The sequence below is a fragment of the Propithecus coquereli genome, unplaced genomic scaffold (genome assembly GCF_000956105.1).
Source record: "Propithecus coquereli isolate 6110/MARCELLA unplaced genomic scaffold, Pcoq_1.0 Scaffold70, whole genome shotgun sequence".
NCBI lineage: Eukaryota > Metazoa > Chordata > Mammalia > Primates > Indriidae > Propithecus > Propithecus coquereli.
In genome coordinates this window covers 183,406-201,094 of record NW_012153063.1, presented here as the reverse complement: position 1 = coordinate 201,094, position 17,689 = coordinate 183,406, and the positions used below count along the sequence as shown (strand labels likewise).

The window sequence follows — 17,689 nt, the reverse complement described above, 5'->3', positions numbered from 1 at the left end:
TTGAGCTCCTGCTCTAGGCCGCAGCAGACAAGACCAAACTAAAAAGAAGTCACTCTTGTTAGGTGCCATGTAATCAAATGGAACTTAGAAATGGGCCAGTTTTCCATAAAACAGGAGATTCATAGCAACCAATCCAAAGAGGCCCAGTCAACCTGAGCTGGCATGATAATCTCCCTTACTGTAGCTCTATAAGGAAAATAATTTTGAAATGACCATTTTACTTTCTGCTTCTTGGTCCTGATTTCTTTAGCCTATAAAGCCCGTATCCTCTGCTTCGCTACTGAAGTACCCTTCTATTCTGTACACGGGATGCTGACCTATTTATGAATTGCTAATAAAAGCCAATTAGATCTTTAAAACTCAATTTGTTGAAATTTTGTTACATAACAGTCAAATGACTACTATGATATCAGGCCTGCTGGGGTAACCTCAGCCCAGGTGATAGAAGGACCACAGCAAGTCCTGCTATAACATACCCAGGACAAAGTTACTCCTGAGATTTTGAGCATGAGGACACTGGCCTAGCACTCTATGAGCACTGGCAATATAATGGGAAGGCTCTCTCATGTCAGTGCTGTTTGCATCCCCCAAATGTCACTTTGCAGTTTCCAAGATATTTCCTTGTAAACTTATGGAATGGAACTTCCCTTTTTGTCTGGAAATTTCAGCTGAAGGCTCCAAACTGAGAACAACTGGTAACAAATACCACCCAGCATTCTTAAGAGAGATTACCTCCTAAGGGTTTCATAAAAGTGGCCATACTGGCCCCTCAACTCTCATCTCCCATCATTCACGTTCAGCCCATGGAATAGAAGTACAGAGATTAATTGATTTGATGGGAAATTATAAGAGTAAGGAAAGTAATGGAGAGGGTTGCTTCTGCCTCCCACCCCTAATGAAATAAGTGAGGTGGCTATAAGAAAACCCCTCAGAGAATTTGGAGATGGTTGTATAAAAGGAGACTGTCACCCCACTTCCTATCTGTTTGCTCTGTGACTTGCAAAAATGTACCGACCCTCCCTTCTCCGGGCATGAGTGCATTCTTGGGAAAGTTTGACACGTGTCTCTAGAATGTAGGGACCCAAAGCCACTGCTTGACTTGCCCTGGAGAGGTCTGAAGATGCAAAAGGCTGGGTGGAGCATCCCTAGGGCAGGGTGAGGAGGAAGCGGAACAGTGGGACAGCAGAACAAGCTACACTTGCGTCATCTGGAGGGGCATTTGGAGGGGTGAGCGAGCAGTAATTCCAGGGAGCCAAGTAGACGCTGCAGCAGTAGGTTAGGCTAGAGCCATCTCAGACTGCCATCATCCAAGAAGTGTACCAGCTGGGGTGAGGAGACTCCAGGGGTGTGTTGTCTGAGGTCAGAGGCTAAGGGTCAGAAGTTGTTGGGAAAATGAATCTCTTACATTTGTGACTGGTACCGTAAGGGGCCCCCTGAAAAATCCACAAATGTGGCCTACAAAGGTTCCCTGATGGCCAGATTATAGCAGATACACCAGTTAAGTAAAACTCTATCCCATTTAATACTGCCCTTCCTCATCCCCTGGTTCCAAAGACCAAGAGGTAGGAGGAGGAAGACTCCTGCCCCCACCACACTGCTATGTCTGAGGGGAAGGGAGGAGGAAAGGTTTGATCAACATTGGATTGAATGTCTTAGCCCACGACAAACAGGTTGTTTCATTACCTGAAAGCAACCAGAAAGCTATGAGCCTGAAAGCTGAGATAGCATCAAGGTGTGGAGAAGGCAGACTTAACAGTGCATATTTGAAAGTAGATGCGGGAGAAGAAACAGAGCTGTTTTCTGGCCGTACCCTGCTCAGCCAGCCTACTCCAGGCATCTGCGGCACACAAAATCCCCTCTCACAGCCTCACCGGGTTAGCAGAGCAGGTGCGCTGGTCTCGCTTTAAAAGTGAGGAAAATGAGGCTCAGGGAAGCTCAGCAACGTGTGCAGAGGGTTGTGGATTCAGACCAGGGTCATCTGATCCCAGACCCTGTGACATCTCCACTACGCTGCGGTGCCTCTGTAGGTGAAAACTGATGTGCCCAAAGGCCTGGCCACTGCACGCCGAGGGTCATGGGGGCTGAGGATCATCTACCTTGCCTCCTCTGATTCAAAGGAGGTGTTCCATAGCTAGCAGTCAGGCCTCCCTCGCCTCCCGCTTTCCCTGTGCTGATGGAAGCAGCATTTCATTTATCCACGTAACACCTTGCTACTAAGGACTGCACGTACTGCCCGTGCCTCCACTAAGCGTTGGCCTTCCTTTGACAACAGACTTATACAGTGTCCTGTCATCACCAAAGCTTCAGGAGCTGCCCAAAAAGGCTCCTCTGCCTCTACAGAAAAGGAACAAGTATATTCATAGTTTCGATTTTTATGCATTAGCTGAAAATAGGGAAAACTTGCATTTTTTCTGAGCACACAAAAAGGATTGATTTCTCCAGAAGAAACACGAAGAAAGAACAAACCCAACTTTGCTGTCAAAGCAGGCGCCTACCTCAGCATGGCACCAAATCCCTTCTTCTTCATTTTCCTTTCCGGGTCATCATTCTCCTCCTTGCGCTTTTTTTCCTTGACTTTCAACTTGCCCTTTTCCTTTTTCTTCTCCTTCTCTTTCGTTTTTTTGACTTTTCTGGCTTTATTTTCCATGTCCTCTAGCTCAGAGTTTCCCTGAGGGGCAGATTCACAATTCAGAGCTCCATGGCCAGAATGAGAGCTCTTATCAGACAACCCGTCTGCACAGAGAAAAAATAATCAATACGCATGGTTGGGGTGCTTGAAGTTAGTATACAAAGAAAAGCTAAAAATGTAAAATACAGAAGAATGAATAAAATCGCTCCCGAGTTCTGCCCTTCTGTGTAGGTACTTGCACCCTTTGAAGATATCACTGCCTAAATCTGGTTACTTCAAGCTAGGTTGATGCTGGGAGGGGGACGACTGGTTTGCTTGGTGGTGTGAAAGGCTTGCTATGTGGTACAGCCCTAATCTCTCTGAAAGCTGGCTTGTTAACCTTGATCAGCTCAGAAAGCCCACATGCTGGGAAACAAACAGGGCAAATTTCTTTGGAGGAGAGGTTTTTGAGTACAAATATAACCCAACTGCTTCTACCCAATTAATGCAGTCAGAGTCCTGGATTGATGCTGCCTCTAACGACTCCAATGAGAATGTCAAGAAACGCATACTTAGTGCTCCTTCCCTAAGGGTAAATGACAGTTGGTCCTCATAGAAAAGTGAAGGAGAACATTTCTTTCGCATTGCACTGTAAAATAAATTGCATATTGCATTCTCCAATTCCACGTTCATTAAGCCAAAGGGCAAAACATATCAGGAAATGAATTACTTTTAATATCAAAACTATAATTGTGATCCCTAAATCATTTTTTCTCTGTAGTTAAGCACACATTCTTGCTTATGATTTGCAGATAATAATGAGATGAAGAAACCATTTAAGGAAACATTATCACCCTACCAGCTTCTAATTCTTCGGGTCCATCGTAAGATTTGTCTATGGCTGCTCTGAAGCTCTCGTTGCAGCCTCGGCCCCGAACCATGTGTGGTCGGGGCCTGTGAAAGGGAAGTTCATTCTTCCTGACCTCGGCCACAGCGGTCTGCAGACTCTCCAAGGAACTGGACTTTTTCAAACCCAGAGTTGGACCAAAATCTTTGCTTGGAGATTCTGGAAGAGAAAGGGTAAAAGGTCACTCTTCTCCTAATGGGTCGTGTGACATAATGAAAATGCTTGTTGTTCTAAGAATATTTCTGTTTGGGCATCTTAAAAAAGGGGTGTTAAGTGGGTAGGAGTTGGAGTTAAACTCAGGTTTGCTACCTTTTGTAAATCTCAAGCAAGTGGCTTGACTTCTCTGAGCCTCAGTTTCCTTTTCTAAAGTTGTGGTAAGATTTAAAATGACAATATATATTACATATAGAAATTTGTATGTACATATGTCTATATGCACATGCATGAATCTGAAAGGTTATAGCTATCTGTAGAGATTATATGTGTGTATGAGTGATTATGTACAAGAGTATATATGCACATATGTACATGCATACATATACACACATGCACACACATAGCACCTAACATAATGAGTATTTCCCTTCTAGTACCCATCCTAGGAAACTCCCACATGTGATAGCTTTTATTATTTCCATGGTTGTTTTTACGATTATTAAGGAACATACTGTGCATGGAAATCAAAGAACATTGAAGTGATTGTGATTTTGTGATTAAACACTTTATCTTACCCTAGTGGCTATTAACGTGTGGTAAATGCAATTTATTTAATCAATCAATAAATAAAGCGAAGCAAGAAAGAAAACAACTTTTCTGTGTCAATGCTCTCATTCTGAATGTATTCCTATTTAGGTATTTAGAAAAAGGGCAACCTTTTTATATGACATAAAATTACAAAAGAGAAAAAACAACCCATACATGAATTTTTATAATCTCCTTTCTGATACTCAGTGTCTTTCATTTGCACGGTTTGTCTAGCCCTGTGCCTGCCCCCTCCCACTCTATTCCTTGACTCCCGTTCCGACCTCCAGCCTGTCCCCCAATTACCAATAACAGGATTGGATTAGTCTGTATAAATATTAGCAGCACAAGGATTATTTTTAAAGATAGAAGAAATTCCATCAGGGCTCTTGTGTCCACATTCAAAGCTTCTCCACCAGGGCCAAGGCTCACGGCCCTCTGCAGTTACAAAGGAGATTATTGTCATGAAGGAGCTATACTGGCATTTCTGGAAATAAACTAATGCACAGTTTTTCAATAGATAGAGACTGAGTACAAATTAAGGATTATGTACATAAAGTACCTACTTCAATGCCCAGCACACAGTAAGGCTCAATAAATGGCACTGTCTTTTATTACCATCACTACTTTTGCTTCTACCACTACAACTGCTGTGAGCCCTACTATTAGTTGCTTAACACAGTATTAGGTAATACCAGGAATATAAAAGAAGTACAACAAAGGCCTAATATATATACACCCACATAAAGTTAAATAGCAATATACACCCTTCCAGATGTCCTGAACATGTTAAAAGTAGTCAAAATAATGGCAATAATGCCAACAGCTAGCAATGCATGGAGTGCTCAGTCTGTGCCAAGCACTATTCTAAGTGCTTCACCTATATGAACTTACTACCTATATGAACTTACTATAATCCTTGCAGTTGTCCTACTGGCATTACTACTGTTAGCCTCGTCTAACATGAAGAAATTCAGGTATAGAGCAGCGAAATAACTTGTCTGATATTAGACACTTAATAAGCGGCCAAACTGGAAACCGACCTGCCAGAGCCTGACTGCAGCGTTTCGGCTCCATGCCATATACTTTACTGCCTGAATGTATATTTGGTCTCCACCCTCTACTTGATTATGGTCAAGCTACTTAAACCGGCCTACATATCCCTCATCTCTAAAATAAGAAAATCTGTTTAGATTAGCACAGGAGCCTAGTCAAGAAGGCAGACTACAAAAATTGGATGTTCCTTTCGAGTTACATCATTAACATTACAAGAGGTAATTTTGCACTTTGAACAATATACATGATGACAATAAACACTGCTTTTTACAGGTGACAGTATATGTGCAGTAAATGCAACAGAGATAAGACTAAGCCAGAAAGATTATAAGAAATTTGGGGGACAAATTTCAGGTGTTACTTGCAAGTCACAAATACTGAGGATATGTATGTTACTATTAAATCCAGAAAGAGGCATATTTCTTATATTCCCAGGAAGGAAGGTAGTTGAAGAAACAGAAATTGAATGAGATCATTTCTGACAAGAAAACAAAAGGCAACATAGCAGTTTAGGAGTATTGCAGCAACAGTAAAAGCTTTGAAGTTCACAGAAAATATTTTACACCATCAACCCCTAGGGATGTCTGACATGAAGTTTGGGGAAAACGTGAAGATGAAAACTATCTGAGAAAGACTAGATCCTTTGTCAACAACAGTAACCATCTTTTATTTATTAATTGCCATCCAGGAGATTATGTTAGAGCCCAAGCTGTAAGCATTCATGTCAACCTTTGGCAATAGAGTCCAAGGAACATGAAAGTGAATAAATCGTCCAAGATATAAAGCATGCTATCTAAAAGGAGCTCATCTAAAGCTCAGCAAGAAGTTATATCTGAGAAGGAACAAATACATTGTTATTCATTCTAAGCAAACTGAATATCAAGGATTCATGGATTTTGCAGGATTAATAGAGCTGGCAATTAATTCACTTTTTATAACTAGAAGGCACAAATCAGAAGTACCAATTGACGTCGGGCAGCATTACAGCCTAGCTCTATTCAGTGGAATACATTGTAAAATTAAAAGCAAAAAGGGCAGATGAGTTCTAGGTTGTAAATGTGGACTCAAGGGTTTTCAGGCTTGGAAAAAAAATTTCTATTTATTCCCGGAGAATAAACAGGATGCAGCAATAGATGAGAGACTGGTGTTAGAGAGGAGAACCCCAAATCAGGGAAGTCCTTGCAAGGACGTGTGAGTGCAGGGGACCGACTGAATCGGGGGCTCTGCCAAGCACTTGCACCAGGGCCCCACGTGTTCTCGCTTCTGACAGAAGGTCCAGGTTACCAGCTGCAGAGGGATTTTTATGTCAGTTGACGGGCACCAGTGTTAAATGCCAACAGAATATTTGGAACAAAGTACCTTCTCACGCAAAGATTACGTGGAGTACAATAAATTGTCACGTTCAATCCCTCTTCCCTACTCCTACTCTCACCAATTTCAGTTTAGGTCGACATCGCGTAGGAGATTTTACAGCTTTTAGAATGGGAAGATTCACTATCAATTTCCAGCCTCACCATTTACACAAATCATATTTTTTTCTAGGTTTCCACCAAAAGTAGAGGTCTCTTTGAAGTGAGTAATTTATCAAAATCAAAACCTCAGTCACTCAATCCCATTGAGGTCATCCCAAAGTATGTAACTGTTCCCATTTTCATCTGTAGCTGATGTGGTATTGGCTGGGGCTGATTTTAAACAATTGTCTGAGAGAGTGATCTATGAATACCATGTGTTATCAGTCATGGGATGGACCTTGTCCAAATTTGAGCATTTACTTGCCCCACTTTGAGCATCTACAGAAACAATCCGAGTATGACTATTCAACGATTTCCAGGCCAGCTTAAGTTAGTTGCAAATGCCAAGGCATAAATCTTTCCCCAAATTCCAGTAGCAAGGCTTTATTTTTTAACCTATGACTTCATATCCAGTGACCATGTTCTCTAAGATCTACTTGAACTTACCTTTCCCTCACAGACATGAACTTGACATATACTAACTTCATCAAATAAAAGACACAATAATTATCAAGGGTGCTAAAAGGAAGATCTTGTATGATTTTGATAAAAATTATTCTCAAGGTGCTCTTATAAAAATATTCTTAACATCATGTACCAAATTTTCTCTTAAAATTATAGCACCACAAAGAAATACCACTGAAAGTTTTAAAAAAGTTGTTATAGCACTTTTGAAGAGTCCCTGTTCCCAAATGAAGGATTGGCTTGACTTGGTCCAGGAAGGCTTCCCCATACAGAGCAGAGGGAAATTCAGGGTCATGTCTTCTGGACACACCAATCCTCAGATACATCCATTATTCCTTTCCATCCAGAAAAACAGTGTTATGAACAGAATGGACGCGCACACACACCCCAAGACTAAAGATTTAAAAGAGTTGTGCCAGGAGAAATGCCCACCATTTCTCCCTTGGGCATGCGAAAGGTGGCGAGAGGCCCCATAGAGCACTGCCATCTAGGTGGAGAGGTGCTCCCTGGAAACAGATTCTGAAAATACTTAGAAACTGCTGCTCCACCCTTTTAGGCAGAAAGTCTCATTTCCACATACCATGGAACAGAACGTCCTTCCTAAAGGGAGGATTGTTTGGATGTGGACCTCAGTTTCTCTGACTCAGTCTTAGACTCCTGCCCCTCCCCTGCAGGTGAGGACTGCTGTTGGTTCTCTACAGGCAGCTGATTAGGAATAATAGAGAATAAAGCTTTCTGGAGGGTAGTGGTTAACAGTGAACCATTAAAAGGAGGCTGTGTATATTCAAACTCTCCCCACTCTGCTGATTACTTCTTGAGTCACTAGACTCTCTGTGCCTCGGTTTCCTTATGTGTAAAATGAAGCTAAGACAAGCATAAAAGAGTACCTGGCACATAGTGCATGCTCATAAAGCATTGGTGATAATTATTATCACTGTCACTTTTGTGCCACCTCTAAACATTTGACTGAGTGAAGTCCTAAAGCAATTGATTTGGTTCAATCCATCATTGCATTCTTAAACATGATAATGCCTTCCACAAAAAGCTGAAAAGGATGTCTAAAGAAATACTATCCTTTTTATTCAAAAATTACACTGGTTTTATTTCAAACAACTCCTTACATTTCTTCTTTTGAAATAAGGTAAATATATTCATCTGTTCATCACATATAGGGAGGCTATTCTTGGGAAGATTAATAGTAGAGTCTCGGTTGCCCTTCCCTTTAGGCTATAATCACTTAATTAGTCTGAGATTTAATTGGCAATGTTTGAACTTCCCACTCTAGCATTAAAATCTCACAATAAAAGAATGCCTTAATCCAGAAGACCAGTAATTGGATCTTCCATTATTGATGAAATTGCTTCCAATACATCCCGTATTAAAAAATAAGGAATTATTTGGGGGAAGGTGTTCACTTCCAGATATGTGGCAAGTTTTTCTTTCTAATTATAGAGTCTTCTAATTAACAAATACTTATGATAAATTAACAATAAATAATGTATTAATTTGTACATTTCAATAACATCAATGGCCCTCGAGGCACTTAGTGAAAATTAATTAAGTTAGAGTCCTTCCTTCTAAAAAAAATAAAGGGATTGTGCCCAGTAGTAAATTAGGGACCAAAATTATTTTCATGCTATGCAGGGGTCACAGCATGAAACCTGAGAGGGCTGGGAATTTGTCAAGAGAGCTTGCTTTTAGTATCAATTTGGTCTTTGCCTTATTACGAGCAGTGAACGTGGGCAAACACAATAGAAATGCCCTACCTGCTGCATGGGGAGTTGTGATGTGAAATTAATAGATACAAAACTCTTTGAATAAAAAAATATTATAAATTCCAAGCAGGAAGTCACAATACCATTTTATTCTCCAAACATATTTTACTTTGTCTTTTCATTTTAGATTATACTTACTGAAATTTTTGTATATTTGATTTTTTTAGTAGATTCCCTAGAGGCAAAATGTCTTATGTGCTTTAATAGATATCATTGCAAATCCATTAGCCTTTAAAAAAATTCTCCATAATATCCAAATGTATAATTTCCCAAATTATGTTATCTGTGCTAACTGTGTCCATAATGGGCCTAATTACCTTCCTGCCTATCTCAGTATTCCAAATATTGATCATCATACCAAGCTTATCGCAGTGTCCCGTTTCCTATTCATTACCAAGGGCATAATGCAATCTGGCTTTACATTATCTGCTGTCATTTGGGTCTCAGCTCTTTACTGGCAATTTCCAAGTTTCCAAGAGCAGAATTTTTTTTCTTTTAAGTCTCGTAAATCCCAGGGTCTTTTATCATTTCCTGAAATTCACGTCAAAATGTTCAATAATGAACTTCTCATTAAGATTCACACATTTGCATAATCTCCCCTACCCCTGCCTTTGAACACTTCTTATTTCAAAGGGAAAAAATCCAGAGAAAATATGGGAAGATTATGTGAACAAACAAATTTCTTGATTATGAGTATGGATGTGGCCCTCCAAATGTCTTTAAATGTTCATCAAGTACTGTTATACATTTTTATTTTTCTTACTAATAATTCCTTCTTTTATAAACTAAAAGTCCAAATCTAATGCTATGTTGGGGTTTCTTTCCTGGACTCAAATTATGTCCAAAAAATATAACGAATAGTGAATTCATTACACCAAAAACATTCTCATGACACTTTTCTTTTTCTTTTCTTCTCTATCTTGCAGGTAAGAAAAGAGAATCTATGGTTCAACTTGGGGGGTAAACTATTTCTAAAAGATAAATAACCATATCTGTCAGTAGATTCTGTTAAGGCAACTGAAGATCTCAGACAACCCCATTCCCAATAGACTAGTTTATTTTAATCTTTTGTTTTCATCCTTCTGCCTTAGAAAAACTCCACTGGATTAAAAAACAAACAAAAATAAATCTGCATTCAAGATAATAGTGGACTGAAAAATTAGGTAAACAGCATCGGTCTCTGGAAGGGAAATGTGGCTACTTAAAGGAAAACACTACACTTATTATTTAAATAAGTTAAAAAAAAAAAAAAGACTCATTTGAAGGTCAAATAAACTGACTAAAGTGACAAACTTTCCCACCTGTGAAATAGGATCAATAGGATTCTTATCCTTGTTGATTTTTGTATCCTCAGCAAGGACTATACTAAATAAATATTTGCTGTAGGAATAAAGGAACAAGAAGGTAAAGGATAGTTGGACATCCACACTTGGATGTCCCTTTTCGTCAGTGCTGTGAGGCTGAACAAAGTTGTTCCTGGAAAAACACACCCCACAATGGCTGCACTTCCTCAAAGCTCCCATATAGCTTCCTGTTCTTTGTTAATACAGTCCTTGGGTTCTTTTGCACCACTTTTAAGGACTGAATAATTTCTACCCTACCTATAATTATTCACTAATCTCTATTATTTTGCCTTTCTTTCCATATTAGTTGTTCCTTTCGCCTAACTTCTTTCTTTACTATTAATCTTTTCTGCCATTTCCACCTGATGTGCACTTTAGTCTTATTTTTACCTTTATGCGTCTTCAGGTTCCTCTTTTAATATCTGGGTAACAGACTTTTAATTCTGAACACAGACCGTTGCAATGATTTCCTCCCCCCATTTCTTTTACCATTCACTCTTTGTATGTCTTGCTATAACAAAACCTCTTTATCCTGCTTTTGATTGTTGAATGGCTTATATCTTCATGTGGGTTGTACACTACAGTACTCTCAAAATAAAGTACAATATAAAGAATTGTGATAAGTTTCTTCAAAAACCATTAGCATAACCAAAAGGTCAAAGTGTGATTGATTTCTTGGAGGGTTCCCGCATGAAAATATTTTTACATGTTGTATAGACTGGGCACTTGTATTTTTTAAGGTCAGACGTAATTTTTATATTTTTTGTGTATTTCTCTTCCTTTTATACCTAACTGATTGTACCTGAAAAAAAAAAGAGCCTTCAAATCTTCAATTACTGAGTTATTTGCAGAACTGGTAGCAAGTGAGGTTTTTCAGTTTTGTGTTAATATGAGTAACAATTTCTTTATAGATATATTTTAAGCAAAGTTTCCATCTAATGCCAAAATGTCAAGCCAAAATCAAGTCAGCTATCAATGAGTGTTTACTGAGTATTTTTTGTGGCTCAGAACTGTGCTTGGTCTTAAGAGGAATGGAAGATACGTGTAACAGTAACTCACATTTCCTGTGGCTTTATAGTTTACCAAATTCATTCCTGTGCAAAGAGAGATGACATCATACACAACTAATCTAACCCAAATTCACATGTATGTTCACGATGAGAGAATCCTCAAAAGAAGAAGAGAAAAAGGGCAGGATAGAAATAACTTAAAGAGAGCAACTTCATTCACCATCCCTCTCAGTGAGTGTGCCCTAGAGACAGTGTGTGTCTAGGACAGAGCAATTTGGAGAAATGAACTGTTCTTGGTGGGTCTTTGCTTGCCTCTCATGCTGTGAACATCTCACCACACTGAGTATGATTCTTGTGTTTCAAGATTCATATTTTTCCCATGTGCCTGAGTTTGGGCACATAACTCTATAACAAAAATAGCATGGACTAGATGGCTTATAAACAATAGAAATTTCTCACAGTTCTGAAGGCTGAGAAGTTGAAGATCAAGGCACCAACAGATTTGGCCTCCAGTGAGGCCCTGCTTCCTGGTCCATAGGTGACCATCTTCTCATTATGTCCTCACATGGTGGAAGGTGTGAGGGAACTCTCTTTCATAAGGGCATTAATCCCATTCATGAGGGCTACACACTAGCAGAGATGGCAGTGTGTGGATGCCACCAAAGCTGGTGCCTCTGCCCTTTGGAGGGGTGGCCATTGTGGCCCATGCTGCACTGGGTCCCTCTGCAGCTGCACCTGGGGTGGCCTAGGAATTCGGCACTAGAACATAGGGAGCAGACCTGTGGTGTCTGGCTGCACTGGGCCATATGCTGAGGTCCCGCAGGAACCGGCAGCCCTTCTTTTGAAATCTCTGTCTCCAGGGCCCTTGGCACTCTGGGCCTGTGGTGGGAAGGGCAGCCCTGATGACCTCTGAATTGCTTTCAGGGCTGTTCTTCCCTTGTCTTGGAGAATAGTTCTTGGCCATTGCTGAGATGGCTGATCCATATTAATCTCCTTGACTACAGCTCCTTGACTACACCCTTAGTGTTCTCTCCCAAACGGGCTTTCTCATTCTTTCCAATATGGATAGGCTGAGAATTACCTAAATATTTAAGTTCTGCTTCCATTTTGATTGACAATTCCATCTCTACATAATCTCTCTCTTTTTGCATTTTACTATATACCAAAAGCAGCCAGGAAAAGCCAGGCTGTGCCTTTGACACTTTGCTTAGAATAGCTTCAGCTAAATATCCAATTTATCATTTGCAAGTTCTACCTTCCTAAAACACTAAACATGAACACCATGCAGGCAAGTTCTTTCCCACTTTATTTCAAGGATGGCCTTTCCTCCAGTTTCCAACAACATGTTCCTCATTTCCACCTGAGACCTCATCACAATGTCCTTTACCATCCATATTTCTAACATTCTATTCAGGAATGCTTGGGTATTCTCTAAGAAGATTGAAGTTTTCTCCACAGCTCTCCTCTTTTAGGGAGCCCTCATCAGAATCACCTTTAAAAGTCTGTTAATGGCAATGCAGGCTTTTTCTAGAATGCTCTTCGAAACTCCTTTAGCCTTTACCCATAACCTAATGCCAAGGCTGCCTCCACATATTTAGGTATTTGTTACAGTAGCACCCAGTTCTTGGTACCATTTGGGCTGCTATAACAAAATTCCATAAACTGGCTTATAAACAACAGAAATTTATTTCTCACAGTTCTAGAGGCTGGGAAGTCTAAGGTCTAAGGCCACATCTGCTGAGGGCCTTCTTGTTCATGGGGACTCTCTGCACAGCCCTGAGGCAGTGCAGGGCATGACATGGTGAAGGGGCTCATAAGTGACAGCCAAACTGGCTTTTATAACAGACACATTCTCATGATAATTACTCCATCAATAAGCCACTAATCCATTAATCCATAAATCCATTCATCAGGGCTCATCCCTCATGACCCAATCATCTCCCAAAGGTCCCACCTCTCAACATTGCTGCACTAGGGACTAAGTTTCAAGGCACAGGCAGATCGGTGTCTGCTGAGAGTTTATTTCCTAATTCACTGATGGCCATCTTCTTGTCACACCCATGCATGGTGGAAGGGGTGAGGTAACTCCCTGGAGTCTCCCTGGGATAAGGGTACTAATCCCATTCATGAGGACTCCAGTAATATGACCTAATCACTTTCCAAAGGCCCCACCTCCATTGGTTAGGATTTCAATATATGAATTTTGGGGGACGCAAACATTTAGTCTATGGGAATATGTCAATCCTTAAATACAAGCCATCTACTTCATCTGGTGTTTGACTGAAGAAATAGCTGTTTGAAACAATAATTTTGTATTCTCTACTATATGGTGAATTTAGAGGATTTCCAACGGTATTTCGTGATTTCCCTTTACATTCCTGAGAGGCAATGCCTCAGTACTATATCTCAGGTGTATTTCAGATCAAATACTCAATTCTCTTCCAGTTCCTCTTTTTAGTTCCCTGAGTGTGCAGACAAGGAAATGCCATCCTATTGACTTGGCAAAGCTACTCAGATGCTACATGATGCTTTCCTGGAGAAACCTTGAGCTAAAATTCCTTCCATTTTCTTTGCTGCCTCAGAAATAAAAGATTAAACACCTACTTTACTCAGAAAATGTTCTAATCCATGTGCAAAGATGAACACATATGAAGTAATAACACCAAAGAATGTACAGCAGAGCCTTAAAGTTCAAGAAGGACCCATCTGAGGGCAAAAGAGGTCCCCAAATTTTAGAAAATAAAAACGTTTGTACAGATTCCTGAATTTCTCTGGAGTCATATTTCTAATGGTGGCCTTGTTATCTCTTCATTCCACTAATTGCCTCTTTAGCATCCACTAATAATTTAATATTTAAAGCAACTGCTATTATAGGCACAGTCCTGGCTTCAGACATCTTGGGCTCTTAGTCCATTTTCTGTTGCTATATCTGAATATTTGAGACTGGGTAATTTATAAAGAAAAGAAATTTATTTCTTACAGTTCTAGAGGCTGGGAAATCTAAGATCTAGGAGTCTGGTGAGGGCCTTCTTGTTTGTGGGGACTCTGCACAGTCCTGAGGCAGTGAAGGGCATGACATGTGAAGGGGCTTGCAAGCGACAGACAAACTGGCTTGTATAACAGACACGTTCTCATGATATCTACTCCATCAATAACTCATTAATCCATTAATCCATAAATGCATTAATCCATTCATGAGGGCTCAACCCTCATGACCCAATCATCTCCCAAAGGTCCCACCTCTCAACACTGCCGCACTGGGGACTAAGTTTCCAATACCATATTACCATTAGTTGTTTCTACTCAGGTCCTGGGAAACACATCCAGACCACAGCAGGTGCATGTCCCAGCTCCACCCATGTACTTGCTGTGGTAACCTGGGCGAGGGTCTGGATCTTATCTCTCTGTGCCTCAATTTCCTCATCTGTATAAGAGAGATGAGAATATGTCCCTCATAGGGTAGCTGGAAGATTATCTGATGCACAGCTTGAATATGATACCTGGCACATAGTAAATATTTAGTAAATGTCACACTTACCATTATGGTCTTTTTGATGAACAAAATTTACACCCCTTAGGAGGGTTCTCTACAACCAACAGTATGCCAAGAGAATTTCTGTTTCCACATCCATATCTTGTGGACCAGGGTCATCACTAGCTTTGAATTTTCACTCTTCATTCAAAACTTCTACTTTTTTTTGGTCTTAGATTCATCTTCACTTTTCAAATTATCTTCTATTCCCTTTGCTTCTATCAATAGCCCCCCAAAAGCTTGTTTCTTTCTTGCCAAGACATTTTTCACAAGGAAACAAAATGCCAAAAATCATTTGATGAGAATAACCACGTCTGGGACAGCAATAAAGATCTGGTTCATTTCTTTTACCAGTCAAGTGACTCTTCTCCCTCACACCTACCCATGACACCAACAACAAAATTACAACTCAAACAAGGTCATGGACTTTTGGGATCCTTGGCCAGTAGGTATCTCTGCAAACAAAACATGAAGAATGCTCACATACAGCATACTTAAGGGCCACAGTAGTTTAGGCATATGGAAGTCCAGACAAAAGAAAGCACAGTGAGATTCTGAGTCATTGAATGAGGTTTCATGAATGACGTGGGACTTGTCCTTGAAGATGGATTGAACATAGATAAGAAAAATAAGAAGTGGACACACAAAGGGGGAAAAGCATGAGGAAAAGTCCAGACATGTCTACTGGGTGGTAGGGACACAGGGAGGATGGAGTGACTAGTGGAGGAAAACAACTGTGCTGGGGATTGGTGGAAAATAAATGTGGATGAGAGGATAAAGTAAGATATGAAGGGCCTTGAAATCTGGCTAAGAAGGCGAGACATAAGCCACGGGACCATAGGAAGCCATTATGTTTTTCACCATAGGAATAGCTTGATAATACTGGTATTTTGAATAGATAATATGGAAGAAGTATACAGGCTACATCAAAGAGAAGGAAGACTGGTATAATTCATAGCAATGGAACTCACTGCTAATAAAATACCTGGCTCTTTACTGTCTTCCTTTTTAAAATTTCAACTTCAGGCTTTTGTGAAGTAATTTCTTCTAATTTCTCCAAAAAACACTTTTAGTGTGGTTAGTCATCTGTCCTCACAATGAACAGAACTACTTTCCTCGGGTCTTTCTTTGACCAGGAGGAAAAGGGTGCAGAAGCATGTCCTAGTCCACTTGGGAGCCAAGAGGGGCTCATGGTTGAGCATCTCTGAGTGGACAAGACAGGAGGTGCTCCCTGCCACCCCGGGCTTCCTCCTGGCATGGCTTAGTTGTAACTGTCATGGCCAGACCCTTTGCTATGTCCTCTTAAGCACACTTTATTTTGCAATCTATAATGATTAATGGGCAGTAAAACTAATAACATGGGGACACACAAAATAAATGATGTGGCAAATATGAAAAGGAAGTACCACTTAATGTTGTTGTGAAATCTGACAACACGCTGGAGTTTCCCTATAACTCAGCCTGAGGAGTCCTTGCCAGCGGGAAACAAGGTTACAAGAAGTTGATATTTCCATTAATAACCTCCTCTTGGGGAAGTCTATGATCCTTGTTTCTTGTACTGAAATTCTTGCTGGATTGTACTAAAACTTCAGGATATGTGAAAATACTGTTTTACTCTACCTCAGAGAAGCTCATGGAAAAACAGGAAGAGCATCACAACTTTCCAGTTATCCTAAATTGTCCCTTTTATTGCCCCTGCTGTTGATGTCTATTCTTTTTTTTCCTACCCGGTACCCACTATTACATCTGGAATGAGCATCCTGATTATCCTTGGGGTACTATGCCTCTCCAACTCTAATTCAGTGTGCCTATGGCCCCGGTACAACTAGTTAGTGTACTTCTTCCCCCTGCTTAGGCAGGGATAGGCTCTTGCCTCACACAGGACTAACTAGAACTAACCCTGGTAGAGTGACCAGTCGTCTTCTTTGCTACCTGGGAGGATAGGCAGCTGAGGGAAGCCATCTTCTTCCCCATCAGAATGAAGCCCACAAGAGGAACCAGGACCAAGAGAGAAAGAGAGAGAGCACTGTTGATACTGAGACCCTGGATCCAGCTATATCTCTGTGTAGATTCTAGTTGTATGAGTCAACGAATTATCTTCATTGCAAAAGCAACTTTGAAATTGGTTTCTTTCTATTATAACCTAGTGTCTTGCCTTAATACCCTTTTCTCCAATCTCTGATCCACGTAACAATCCATATTACTGCCAGTGGTTGCTTCTCAGATGGGACAGATACTTAGGGAGCAGGGAAGATTATTGGTGAAGGGATCGTGAGTACAGGGCGGACCACACTGGTGAGAAGTGTATCTGACACCAGCTTATAGACAGTCGTGTTCTTGTCTGTTACTGAGTGGGTTTTAGGAGTGACAAATTCCCCCACATTGAGAAGAATTTTATTAAATTGATCTGCTCAGCTTGACCCATGACTCCTTTGTGAAGAGAGGACCATTCTTTAGATCATTAGTAATAACTATAGACATACTACCAATTGTTAGACAATTTAGCAAAATGGAATGGCTTTCAAAAGAGAAGTAAAATCAATTCTTGCTATGGTTGTCTAGGGGTTCAAACAACCTATCTACAATTACACTAATTAAATCTGTCGTTCTGGATTTTAGAGACATGAGAGTGAACCTGACATCACTTTTAGGGCCTGCTGCACCCATATAATCTCACGGCTATTCAGCAGAGACCTCACATTTGGCGGGAGAGAGACCTGCCTCACAGGTAGGAGGTGTCC

The 17,689-nt window shown here is 40.5% G+C and overlaps 1 protein-coding gene across 1 annotated transcript in view; it reads right to left on the bottom strand.

Annotated features, from left to right (window-relative positions):
* PARD3B (par-3 family cell polarity regulator beta) overlaps positions 1-17,689 on the bottom strand; it is a 443,996-nt gene that overhangs the window by 281,131 nt on the left and 145,176 nt on the right. The window contains exons 11-12 of the mRNA XM_012661223.1: positions 3,468-3,674; positions 2,496-2,733 (exon numbers count right to left, since the gene is read on the bottom strand). Of these exons, the coding sequence (XP_012516677.1) occupies positions 2,496-2,733; positions 3,468-3,674 (445 nt within the window). The remainder of the gene's footprint in view (positions 1-2,495; positions 2,734-3,467; positions 3,675-17,689) is intronic.